The 13523-nt window shown below is 34.3% G+C and overlaps 1 protein-coding gene across 1 annotated transcript in view; it reads right to left on the minus strand.

Moving 5' to 3' along the window:
• The window catches only part of CNTNAP5 (contactin associated protein family member 5), a 913682-nt gene that overhangs the window by 432978 nt on the left and 467181 nt on the right, over nucleotides 1-13523 (minus strand). Inside the window, exon 9 of the mRNA XM_051985717.1 lies at nucleotides 2290-2439. Within this exon, the coding sequence (XP_051841677.1) occupies nucleotides 2290-2439 (150 nt within the window). The remainder of the gene's footprint in view (nucleotides 1-2289; nucleotides 2440-13523) is intronic.

Raw genomic sequence — 13523 nt, forward strand, 5'->3', positions numbered from 1 at the left:
TGAATCTACCATTTAAAGTTGTTTCACCTGCTCTCATCTCCTTCCCTACTAACTCTTCTCCTCCCCTCCCCAATCACCTATGCTTGTATTTGGTTCACATGGCAAGGCTGTTACTGGCATTTAACTATTTCCTTGCTTAATGCAGGTAAACAATAACATAAGTATTTGTGTACATGTGTTAGCCACAGACCGTAGTCTCCATCATTTTAATAGGTTTAGAGCATATGGCAGAGTAATATTGAAAATGGCAGCAATGAGCCATAAATAATGGGAAATTATTTCAACCACCCCTAATAAATAGGCTCTGCTTTCCCAAAATCCAACAGCTGGTTAATAGCTCATAGCAATACTATAAAATGGAGGAGGATGCTACAGTTTCTAATTGCAACTGCAGAGAGAGAATTTATGTAAGTTGACTATTAGTACCTTAGCTCATTTTTCATTTTTCTTAGAGTTGCATACTACATGAGGAATAATTGTTCAAATTCTGCTATTCTGAAATGAATCTGAGCCAGTGTAGTCCACTCACCATTAAGACCTACCTAAAATAGCACCTATTCAACCTGGGGGAAAGGTAAGTGTTTTGCCTGCACGGTTTTGCAGGTGCCAATTAATTATCTTAAAATGTAAGTTAATAATAAAAATAAAAAAAACAATCCAGAGCACCTATGAAATATATTCTAAGACACTTTGTTCCCTCTATGTACAGATGTAGGATAAAATTGTGGAATTGTTTTGTGGATTTCAGATTCTCTCTTCATTTCCTTTAAACCTTCTTTGGGTATCTAGGATCTTCCTTTTTTTTTTTTTTTTAAACATCCATTCCCTGCCTTCAGACAAGATAGAATCCATATTCAATTAATCTCACTATGGATTATAAACTATTCTAGGAAAAGAATTCTAAGGTTTATTCCTAAGAATGGAATAAACTATTTTGCTCCTATGTAAAGAATTTTTAGCCCCAGTGAATGGTTAACAGAATATTGGTTAGAGTAAGGGATGGTGAGTAGCACAATCTTCTTTAGCCCCGCTTGAATTGCTCTAGGAGATGAATTCAGCTGTTTTATTTATGTGTGACATTGAACTTTCATTAAGGGGTGATGAATTTTCAAACTTAAAAAAGAAAGATAATAACATAAGTTTCAGGCAGTACCCGAACAATGTGTAAATACTATTTAAAATGTTGTGATTGTCCCCTCTACCAACCTCTTAATTTTTAGCTCAAGAATGTACATTGTCATGTTTCACATTGGATGGTATAACAAAAAAAGTAGATACAGGAGATCAATAGGTAAACTATACAATGGCAAATGAAATTGGATCTTACGTCAGCCATGAAATTAAAATGAATCTTACCCTTAAATATTATTTACATGTAGACTATAGATTTTGTTTTATTTTGTTAATCCAGACCTGTCACTTAATTGATATATGAAACTGACTTCCAGGTTAAATTAATGACAGAAAAAAAAAACCCTAACTTAAACAATCTAAATTTTAAAATTCCATAATATCTTGGAAAAGTCCTACATAGATGTGTATAAAAAGGAGAAATTATTAGAAATGCTGCCTAAATGAAAGATATGATAGTAGGATTTGGGAGAATTGTACTTTCTCAATGAATTGTTGGAGTTTTATGTCATCTGAAGGATAACTCAAAAAGGTAAATTATTAATTATCACCTCATACCACAGTGTGGTTAATGTGGTTAGTGATAGAGTGTTAGAATGTTAATGATAGATTGATAGAATCTTAGTGATTCTATGTTAATGACTTTAAGGGGATTGTGTTGCATATGACAAAATCAATACTTTGACTTCCTGAGAATTAAGTTTTAGTTGAGTTTCTTCTGAATATGTGCTAAGTTTGTCCCAAATGCATAGTAAGTAAAGTGTTAGACTAGAAATAAAAAAGATATGAATTCAAATCCCATCTCAGATATTTGCTAACTTTAGAGCTCTGATTAGTCACAACCTCTTAATATCAGTTTCCTTATCTGTAAAATGAGAAAATAATAGTAACTTCCCATTTGTAAGATCAAGTGAGATAACAGGTAAAGCACTTTTCAAAACTAAAAAACACATAACATAAATGTTATTCATTATTAGCATTAGTTAACAACAGCAGCTATTGCTAAATTTACTTTCCACCATGCTCCCAAAACAGATTATCTAAATTTTATCTAGTGAAAAATTGTTTGGGGAGAAGCAGGGCAAATAAAAATTTGGAAAGAAATCCCAAATGTTTGCCTCCCTCTGTGGATTCTTTCGGTAAGGTTGGGTAACATACCTCCAAAATAGTAGCTATTTCCAGAGTAAATTTGTAGCCGAGTGGTTTCATGAGCAGCGGATGCTGCATCATTATCTAGCGTCAAAGCAATGCGGTTCCTTCTGGCATTGATGCTAACTGAATGCCACAGGCCATCATTCAGGTTGCTTCCTGGAAAAGACATAAGACAGGAGAAAAATAATTATTAAAATATTTAAAAATAATAAGTGATATCTTTTCCCTTTCACTAATCTCAAATTTAAATGCAGTAAAAAGCCTATTTTTACTTTGTTAACCTAATCTGTTATTGAATTTTTACTTGAGGGCAAAATTAGAAAAGAAAAGTGATATTGTGTAGAGGTACATTATGTGAAAAATTACTTGGAAAGCTTTAGGTTTGCTTTCCAGTAGCTGAAACATTATACAAAGTGACATAAAAGCATCATTCTCTAAGTATTGAAACCATCTCATAGACATAAATGAAATTGTCAAATTTGGCAGTTAAATTGTAACTTAGAAAATCATTAAGGGATGTGTATAGCTGCCAGATTCTGATTCCCCACTCATAGCAAAAATGTTGTAACAATTTTTAGATATTTTTATTGGTCTCCTATGTCATCCCAGACTAATGTTAACTTTGGTTACTTTGAACATAATATGGGGGTGGGAGAGGGGCTTCTCATCTAATCAGAACACTTTTGTAATATAGTGTTTCATATTGAACATCACATTCTTAAAAGGCCATTGATAACTTAAAGGAGGGCTAAAGGTAGGTGACCAAAATAGTGAAGAAATTCAAACCATATCATATTAACATTCACAAAAGTTTCTGGGAATATTTAGCTTTATCCTGGAGAATAGAATCATTTTCTTCAACTATATGAAGAGTTGTTCAATAGAACAGGAATAAGATTTTTCTCATTTGGTCTTTAAGGAGAAAGGGAAAAGTTCTATCCTTAGACCAAGATATATAAATTTAAGGGTAGATTCTGGCCCACTAGTAGACGAAGAAAAAAGGAAAAACTTTTGAACAATTAAAAATGTTTATATTGGAGGCATCTAAATGGTACAGTAGATAGAGCACTGTCCTTGAAGTTAGGAGGACCTGAGTTCAATTTTGTCCTCAGACACTTAATATTTGTTAGCTGTGTGACCCTGGGCAAGTTTCTTAACCCCTACTCCTCCCCTGCCCCACCCTCCTCACCCCCCAACCCACACACATACACACTTGCTAGATTGTCTCAATAAGAAATGAGTATCTCAGCTAGAGTTTGATGAAGATTAGATACCCTATTTAGGATGCTTCCAAAAGAATTTATGCTTCAGGTTGAGAACTGGTGAATTTTTAATGTGGATTCCAATATTTTTCTATTTCTATAACATGAATATGTTATATTTTGAATGATTGATCTTTACCTTTTATGCTAAATATCTCCTGTTTTTGTAATTAAAACTTGCATTGATCAACAAAGAAAATACTTGCTTTGAAGTAACCAATTCTGTTTTCCATTTATGTATCTGGAGCATGGGATGATTTCTTTTACAAGCTGCCTGATGGCCATCATTTTAACTTTATAATAGCATTTGTACTTCTAAAATAGAGAGAGTGTTACTGGGGCTACAATGCCCAAGTTGTGAACTCAACTAGTAGCTAGTAGAATAAACACTCTTTATTCATTTCCAAGCTGCACAGGAAAATCCCAACAAATTTTATAACAGGGTTTTATTCTTTTAGTGATTTTACTACATAGTTGTTGTTTTAGCGAACTTAAGGGAGTGAGTTTAATTGGCAATTTAAAGACAAAAGGTGAAGACCCATAGACTATGGTAGGAAGCTGAACTACTATTCTGTTTGCTGAACTTGAAGAATCATATTGGTCTCCTTATTTTTAATCATGATTAATTTCAGAGAAAATGTCTACTCTTACAAAATTGAAAAAATGATTATAGGAATTATAATTAAAAATGGTTTAAGCTAAAGGAGAAAAAATCATCAATGTTTTTCTATCCATAATTCATAACTTGCTATATTTTGCCTTAATGTTTTTGTTGATGTGAAATCTCTATCCCAGAATGAATTCCTTTTTCCTCTTTACCCAATAAGTATCCATAGAAAGTTCTAAAATCCAGTTCAATATCCACCGCCTAAAGGATCTTTGTAAATCTGTGCTAGCCTGTTAAAATTTTTTTGGTCTTCAGTTATTTCTCAGAAAATTGTTCACTATGTCTTTATTTTCTTCCCAAGTAAAGAGACTTTTACTTTCATATTTATCATTGGATATCTTATTATTTTCTATGTAAATGTAAGAAGCAATGATCTCTCTCATTCCTTTCCTGTAACAGGCTGAGGCTTGAGTTGATGCACTGAGGTCCCAAGCACATGAGGCTAAATAGTAATTGGACCATATTCTATTAATATATATGCTTGGAGAAAGAATGGCCCCCGCCCACTTTTTGTGCAAGTCCTGATGTGTTGTATAGGAAATGACGTTTTTGGTGGGTGGAGGCAAGGGAGTGGAAAGGGAAGCTGAAGGAGAGACTGTTGGCTGGCATCTTGACACAGCTGCTCGCATTGCCATTGCGACGGCCCTTCAGCTCCGATCTCCCTCTGCTAGCTGGCTTCCTGTCGCAGCTGCCCATATTGCTATTGCAATCCTTCCTGCCCATATTGCTATCACAATCCTTCTTGCCCATATTGCTATCGCAATCCCCCCTCACCTCTACTGAGAATAAAGATTGAAGATTTTTCCCTTAACCTAAATTCCTGACTCTGGCTGATTTTAAATACAGTCATCCCACTTTCCAACTTCAACCAGAACCATGTCTTTGTTCTAATAGACTCCAAGAGATAGAACCATAGAATCTCAAATAGGGAATGGTGCCAAGAGGCCATTTCACTCTAACCTTAAAATGTTTAATGTTGTCATTTATACAAAACTGCTGACAAGTATTCAACCTGGCAATATTTAGAATTTCAAAGGAATCTCTCCCTTCAAAAACAAATTTTACAGATCAGGACAATTCTAATTTCTACCCCCCCCCCCCATTCTTTGCATTTACCAGATATGTTTCTCTCTGGAACTTTCAGTTATTGTCCTGAGTCTTGAAGGGTCATGCAAAGACAAAAGATTACTCTTTTGCGAATGATATTCCTTAGATATTGGGATCAGTGAAAAAGTACCCTCTAAGTCTTCATGTGTTTAGGTGAAGTATTATATTTGGGGGTGGTATGGAATTAATCTCGGTCTCCCATAGACCAAATTGGTTAGTTTCTTAACTAAAATGTAGAGTCCAGAACTAAAGAAAATACTCAAAATCAGGCAAAAACTGAAAGTCATTTTCATTATCATTCTTCTGCTTAGTCTTTCTCCCTTAATGAAGTGTGATATAATATTGTTTGTACAGGTTCTGTGACATGGTGCTAATGGCTTTAGGAATTTTCTACGATTGTCCCCCAAGCCTGCCATGCTTTCCTCACATCTGCCCTTCAGCTTCTCTTACTTCCTTCAAGGGTTTAAATCTTGCTTCTCCAGAGTCATCAGAGTTCAATGGCAAGATGTAACACAAGAAGACTGGAGATGGTTCAGTCTGTCATATAAAGGGTGCCTAATAAATGTTTGTTAAATTTATTAAATTGAAAAGATATGTAGAAGTTGCCCCCGAAGTCTTAGAGCTTTTTAACTTTTTGAGTTAAAACTACAGAAGTATAAATTTTAAAAGTCATTAGAAAACTTCATTATTTATATTTCTTAAAATTTATTGTATCAAATTTGAATGATAAATGTTTAAGTTTAACAAAATGGATCATCCTGTCATTATGCATTGCATTTATAATAGATTCTAGATGACATTTTCAGAAAGATGGAAAGGGGTGGTACAGTATTCAAGCATTTGCTATTTCAGGCACTCTACTAAGTACTTTATAAATAGTATTTTATTTAACCTGAACAACACTTCCATGACATAGGTGCTATTGTTACCTCCTTTCAAATGTTGGGGGAATTGATTTATAGAGAAAGTCCTCTTATTTAGCAAATTACCTTCACCTACTTATCTATCTCCGAGTCTTTCTTTGGGATGATCACATCAAAATTTTCAATAATGTATCAAAATCTCATATATATATATATATATATATAATCATAAGATTGGAGTTAAAAACATAACCTTTTCAGAAACTGAAAAAACTGTTTAAGAAATTTAAGAAATATCTACACATTTCAAAAATCAACTAAAATTTTAGATTGCATAAGACATTTATGTTGAATTTTAATAATATCTATATCTATAGATAACTGTATAGTCATATGTTTATATATACACATGTAAATAGATGTTATAAATGCACATATATCTTTTTATCTTTATATGGATATATGTGTGTAATATTTATTATATATGTTCATGTTATTATACAGCAAAACCTGTTGTCTTGAACACCTATTCTCATTTTTCAATGACCAGGTGTACTTCTAAGGAGTTTCTCACAAATTATACTCTTTGGCTTTTTAGATTCACCAATATAGTTCTGCTAAGGTATACCAGAAAGAAACATAAGAAATAGTTAAAAAAAAAAAAAAGCCAAACAAAACGAAAGAAAGGAAGAAAGAAAGAAAGGAAGAAAGAAAGGAAGGAAGGAAGAAAGAAAGAAAGAAAGAAAGGAAGGAGAAGAAGGAAGGAGGAAGGAGGAAGGAGGAAGAAGGAAAGAAGGAAGAAGAAGAAAGGAAGAAGGAAGGAGGAAGAAGGAAGGAGGAAGAAGAAGGAGGAAGGAGGAAGGAAGAAGGAAGAAAGAAAGGAAGAAAGAAAGGAAGAAGGAAGAAGGAAGGAGGAAGGAGGAAGGAGGAGAAAGAAGGAAGGAGGAGAAAGAAAGAAAGAAAGAAAGACAAATCAAAACAAAATACCAAAATAACCAAGAATTATTCTAATCATTTAAGAAAGATAGTTCTCCACAGATTCCCATACTATCAATAAGAATACTATCTCTGAATGTACTCATAAAACCAACCCCCCCCCCACACACACAAATTGCTGCCCTACTCACACAAGTTCTTAAATGTTAGAACCTTTATTCCCCCATAACTAACTTAGAGCTTTTGTTTATTATTTAAATTCATTAAATGCTTGTTATTTCATTTAAATCTGCAGGATGTCCCCAAATACTTTCTATATAATAGTCTAAAAGTGTACAATGACTTTTGGGGTGTCATCTATAAACATTCTGAGTCTTCTGGCCAAAGATGATACAGAATCAGTACATTAAGTGGTTACCTTTCTTCCTAATAATGAACCTAAGCTTATAACAAGTAGTCATATAGAATAGTTATTGTACTTATAGTCCATACATTTCACCAATCAGAAGATGGATTATTTGAGAGAATTGTTCACTTACACTGATAGAAAGATTGCTACCAAACAGGCTCAAATATCAAATGACTGTTTTTGTTTAAAATGAGAGATTACTACCATTTTCTTTTCCTAATGTGGATACCAGCACAGCAAAATTAAAGGTTATACTACAGACAGAATCTGACATAAAATGTGAAAATCAGTTCCAAAGTAGAAAATTTGGAGGAGTAGCAATAGTTTTACATAAAGACTGAGTGAATTCATTTGTAATTGTATTCTTAGAATCCTTACTGATAAAAAAAAAATCAGTCATGCAATCTAATAGTCAAACAATCACTTTTCTCAATAAATAATAAACTTCCTCACATTCATTTTTCCAGCTTTTTAAAATCATTTTCTTTCTTCTTTACTCTTTTTATGTTGTATTTAACAGTATTCTCTCCCTAGACACAAACTGTCCTTTCTTGTATACCTTTCTTTACTGATGCAATTGTTGGAATGTCCTCCAATTTTGGAATGTCCTCCAATTCTTTCTTCAAATATTCATCCCTTAGGTATCAACTCAAATATTCTCTCAGGAAGCCTTCTTTAATTTGTAGATCATAAGTTTCCCCTCAGACCTCATATATCACTTCCTTACATTGCTCCTTTCCCCATAAACTCATTAATTATAAATTTTAAATGCAACATGCTATTGTGGTAGAGAGCCAGTTAAGGAACTAGAAAAAATGTTTCTTATGACATAGCCTATGACTCTGGGGTAGTCACTTAATTTCTCAGTATTCAAGGCAGCTCTGTCAAATTATACGTTACATAGATAATGCCAGTTTGAATTATTAGATTGAATTTCCTTATTTGAGTATTCTCTAAATTCATGAAATCACCAGTCCTGTCACAATCCTTATTGTGTATTTTTGTTTGCTATAGTTGTTAGAGTTGTTTTATCTCTCTGCTAGACCTTAAAGTTCATAAAGACAGAGATCATTCAAATCTAAACTTTTTATCTTTCATAGCAGCTACCATAATATTCTGTACTCAGAAAGCGAATAACAAATGTTGGTGAATGAAATAATAACCACAGTGGCTTTGTTTTTTACACAGATTTGTTTTTTTTTTTTTTTTTTTTTTTTTTTTTTTTTTTTTTTTTTTTTTTTTTTTTTGTAATTGTTCACTTTGAAGAGGTAGCTGAATTTACCTGTGGGTGAGGATTGGAAGAAGAAGCATTATCTGAAATTTACTTAATAAGAGAATCCCAAATTGGGTCTTTCAACTCTGAAAACAGTCAAACAGCTTGTTGTGACAGTAACAGTGCTTAACTTCTTTATTTACCCTCACTAATGGAATTGTCTCATCAATGTTATCTTTGTTAGAACAAGAAAGCATTTAGTTAGTGACAACTTAATTGTAGGAGAGGAGAGAGTTCATAGACTAGTCATGTTTACTTGATGTACAGATGGTAGCTATATACAAATGACTTATATGAAAAAGGATAACATTTTGGGAGCAGCTATGTTAATTACAGAGTTGTAGCCTATAACCATCTGGATGCCAGTATTAATCAGGGTGAGAACTTCTATCATAGAGAGATGTGCTTTGCTCAACCGTATAAGCCACTGCTGGGATCTCTATTGGCCTTTCTCTAATTAGAGCTTTCCCTCATCTTATATTTAATAAGTATTTGGGAAGAATCAGTACTAACTTTTTATTAAAAGATTTCTATCCCTTAGAACTTTTCTGGGATTGCTTTATATATCTTCTTGGCTGTCTTTGATTGTAAGGGTGTGTGTGGGGGGGAAGGAATGTTGGACTTAAAATGTTGATGCTTATTGCTACTAAATATTTGATATGGTTGTTGAAACAGATAACCCATTAATATAATTACAAAGTTTAAGATTGTAACAGACAAAGTTCAGTCTTAGTTTAGCTTTAATATCTGAGCTTTTCTGAGTTTCAGTCTGAGCTTTAAGTAATTAATTAATTAAGTGTAATTTCAATTAAATATATTTAGTCAATTAAAATGTATTTAGGGGATATAAGATATTTATTTTCTATTGTTCAAAACAAGATAGATTTTTTAAAAAGCATAAGTTCCTACCAGTGACTTATGTACTAGTTAAATAGACAAGAATGCTGACATAATATAAAGTGGAAAATGATCTAGAGGTGGGAAGGATTCTTAATGTGAGAATTTATATTCAATTAAGAATTCTTTAAACAAACAAAAAAAATCTTTAAACAAATTTCCAAAATTCCATAAACTTGGATTAAAAAAATTACTTCTGGGGCAGCTAGGTGGTACAGTGGATGGAGCACCAGTCCTGAAGTCAGGAGGATCTGAATTCCAATCAGATCTCAGACACTTAATAACACTTCCTAGCTGTTTGATCTTGGGCAAGTCACTTAACCCCAGTTGCCTCAGCAAAACAAAACATTTTTATTTCAATATAATTAGTTTATTTTCTCATAAACTATATTATATTTTATACATTAAAAATATTATTTTTAGAAGGAATTAATTACCTCTCCAAAAAGTTAAAATGCTTAATCTATTAGTCAAGGAAAGTACAATTTATGCTAATCTACAAACACAATAAAATTTTTCTTTGATTGAATGTTGGAATCCTTACTAACTGCTAAGTAATTAGAGTTGATCTAATCTTACAAGAAGTTGTTTTGGCCAGAACCTGAAACAAGGTACTAAGTAGAACTAATCAAGACAAGGCTTGTGTTCCCACCTTTACTCAAAGTCCACACCTTAAAGCTCTTTGGGCCAGAGAGCACTATGGGAGAAAAGAAGCTAGGAGCATAGTGAAAAGCTGTACAGCTTGCCTTCCCTTCCACGCTCCTACACTGCCTCCAGGGAAGAACCCTCGTGGTTTGAGACCCAATGAAATCTGGCAAATGGATGTGACTCATTATAAATCTTTTGGTCGTCTGTCTTTTATCCACGTTGTGGTAGACACCTTTTCAGGATTCACTTTTGCCATACCAGCAGCAAAAGAGACAGCCCGAGTGGTCACTGAATTCCTCATTCAAGCATTCGCAATTATGGGTGTGCCACAAGAAATAAAAACAGATAATGGACCGGCATATACCTCCAAACATTTTGAACACTTTTGTGCACAATATAAGATTCTACACACTACTGGCATACCCTTCAATCCTCAAGGTCAAGCAATAGTAGAAAGAAGAAACAGAGACATTAAGACACTCCTCCAAAAACAAAAGAAAGGAGGAGCCACGGGTAACCCTAGAGAACTTCTAAATTTAGTTCTCTATACCATTAATTTTTTAATCTTTGATAAAGATGCACTGGCTCCAGCAGACAGGTTTTATAACCCACCAGAAGAGCAGTGTCCAGTGCGAGCAGCTCCACTATCTTTAGATAATCGCCAGGTGATGTGGAGAGACCCAGAAAGTGGTGAATGGAAGGGACCAGATAGACTAACTGCTTGGGGAGAGGATTTGCTTGCATCTCTACAGGTGGAGAAGGAATCAGATGGGTGCCTACGAGCCGCATTCGCCTTGTCCATCGCAGAAAGATGGAGCAGACCCTTGAAACAAAGGAGAAGACCCAAGAAATATCGGGTGGTTCTGTTGCTGATTGTGCTCATAAGAATTATTAGATTCCTGGCACATGAACTAATGGACAATGGAATCCTATTGGACTGTTTCTAGGACTTATGGACATGTGTAAATTTTCAGATTGATTCTTGTTATTTGTTACATTACTACTAGCCTGTGTTATATTGCTATGTGCTCATGTAAATTATGTATAATGCCTCCCATATTGATGGATTTATGTATACCATGTATATCTGTTACAAAGTTCTGGCCCATATTGATGGATTTATGTGTACCCCCTCAGAAACCCCCTATGTTTTAAAACAAAAGAAAGGGGGAGATGTTGGAATCCTTACTAACTGCTAAGTAATTAGAGTTGATCTAATCTTACAAGAAGTTGTTTTGGCCAGAACCTGAAACAAGGTACTAAGTAGAACTAATCAAGACAAGGCTTGTGTTCCCACCTTTACTCAAAGTCCACACCTTAAAGCTCTTTGGGCCAGAGAGCACTATGGGAGAAAACCCATACTCCATCTTTCTGCGATTGATGGGTGCCTACGAGCCGCATTCGCCTTGTCCATCGCAGAAAGATGGAGCAGACCCTTGAAACAAAGGAGAAGACCCAAGAAATATCGGGTGGTTCTGTTGCTGATTGTGCTCATAAGAATTATTAGATTCCTGGCACATGAACTAATGGACAATGGAATCCTATTGGACTGTTTCTAGGACTTATGGACATGTGTAAATTTTCAGATTGATTCTTGTTATTTGTTACATTACTACTAGCCTGTGTTATATTGCTATGTGCTCATGTAAATTATGTATAATGCCTCCCATATTGATGGATTTATGTATACCATGTATATCTGTTACAAAGTTCTGGCCCATATTGATGGATTTATGTGTACCCCCTCAGAAACCCCCTATGTTTTAAAACAAAAGAAAGGGGGAGATGTTGGAATCCTTACTAACTGCTAAGTAATTAGAGTTGATCTAATCTTACAAGAAGTTGTTTTGGCCAGAACCTGAAACAAGGTACTAAGTAGAACTAATCAAGACAAGGCTTGTGTTCCCACCTTTACTCAAAGTCCACACCTTAAAGCTCTTTGGGCCAGAGAGCACTATGGGAGAAAACCCATAGGGTTACAGGAAAATTCAGAGGCATGACATTCTTTGAGCATTATTATTTGCATAATATTGAAGTTGAAAGAAGTGAAGTTTTTGAATAGTAGTATAAGAAAATATTAAAGCCTGATTTGCTACATGTGATTAAAAGTTCATCAACAACTACAAAAGCATTATTAAACCATAAACTTTAATTATCATCAAAATATCTGACATAGAATTGAGCAATGTATATGACACATGTTGATTAAAATAGAGTATCAGTTTCACTTCAGTTTAAAATTTTTTCATTAAAAAATCATAATAGAATTGTAGAGGGAAAAAGGATACAAGCCCAACAAAATATTCCTGGAGTAGGAGGATCAATAGCAGCTGAAGATGTTGCTGCTGCTCTTGCTCCAATATGCCTAGAACCTGGACAGAACTACTTGTGGCTTTCTGAATATAGTGAGCTCTGTAGGACATCTGAAAGCTCAATGTTGGTATAGAGATACAGATTCAGGGAAACGGGATGAGGGGCCCAGCCCCAGGGCCCAAGGCAAAAAATACTTGGGGCATGATGGCAGCCAATGGTGCACCCAGAGAGTGCCTAGAAGTCCAGTACCCAGACATGACCAATCAGCCAGAAAGCCATACGATGGGAGAAGGGGATTATGGGTTTTCTCCCATAGTGCTCTCTGGCCCAAAGAGCTTTAAGGTGTGGACTTTGAGTAAAGGTGGGAACACAAGCCTTGTCTTGATTAGTTCTACTTAGTACCTTGTTTCAGGTTCTGGCCAAAACAACTTCTTGTAAGATTAGATCAACTCTAATTACTTAGCAGTTAGTAAGGATTCCAACAATTGAATAATTTCTGAACACTTGTTTTTACAAGAATTAATTTTGCTTAGTTCTCTTACAGATTTCTGTTAATGCCAAGGGTACTTTTTTGAAGAAAAGTTAGGTTGTATAGTATATAGCATTCTGAACCTATAATCAGAAAATCTAAGTTTGAATCCTACTTTCCATACCATCTGGATGATCCTGGCCTTATCTCTTAACATATTTATCTCAGTTTTCCCATCTGTATCTGTACAAATAATACAATATTTGAAATTTTATGAGAAACAAATAAGATAATATTTTAAAGTGCTTTGCAAAATTTTTAAAGTTTAAAGTTCTATAAAATATACTAGCTATCACCATCATCATCATTATCCTAGTAGTGGAAGCAGTGAAATTA

This window comes from Antechinus flavipes, chromosome 3 (assembly GCF_016432865.1).
Source record: "Antechinus flavipes isolate AdamAnt ecotype Samford, QLD, Australia chromosome 3, AdamAnt_v2, whole genome shotgun sequence".
NCBI lineage: Eukaryota > Metazoa > Chordata > Mammalia > Dasyuromorphia > Dasyuridae > Antechinus > Antechinus flavipes.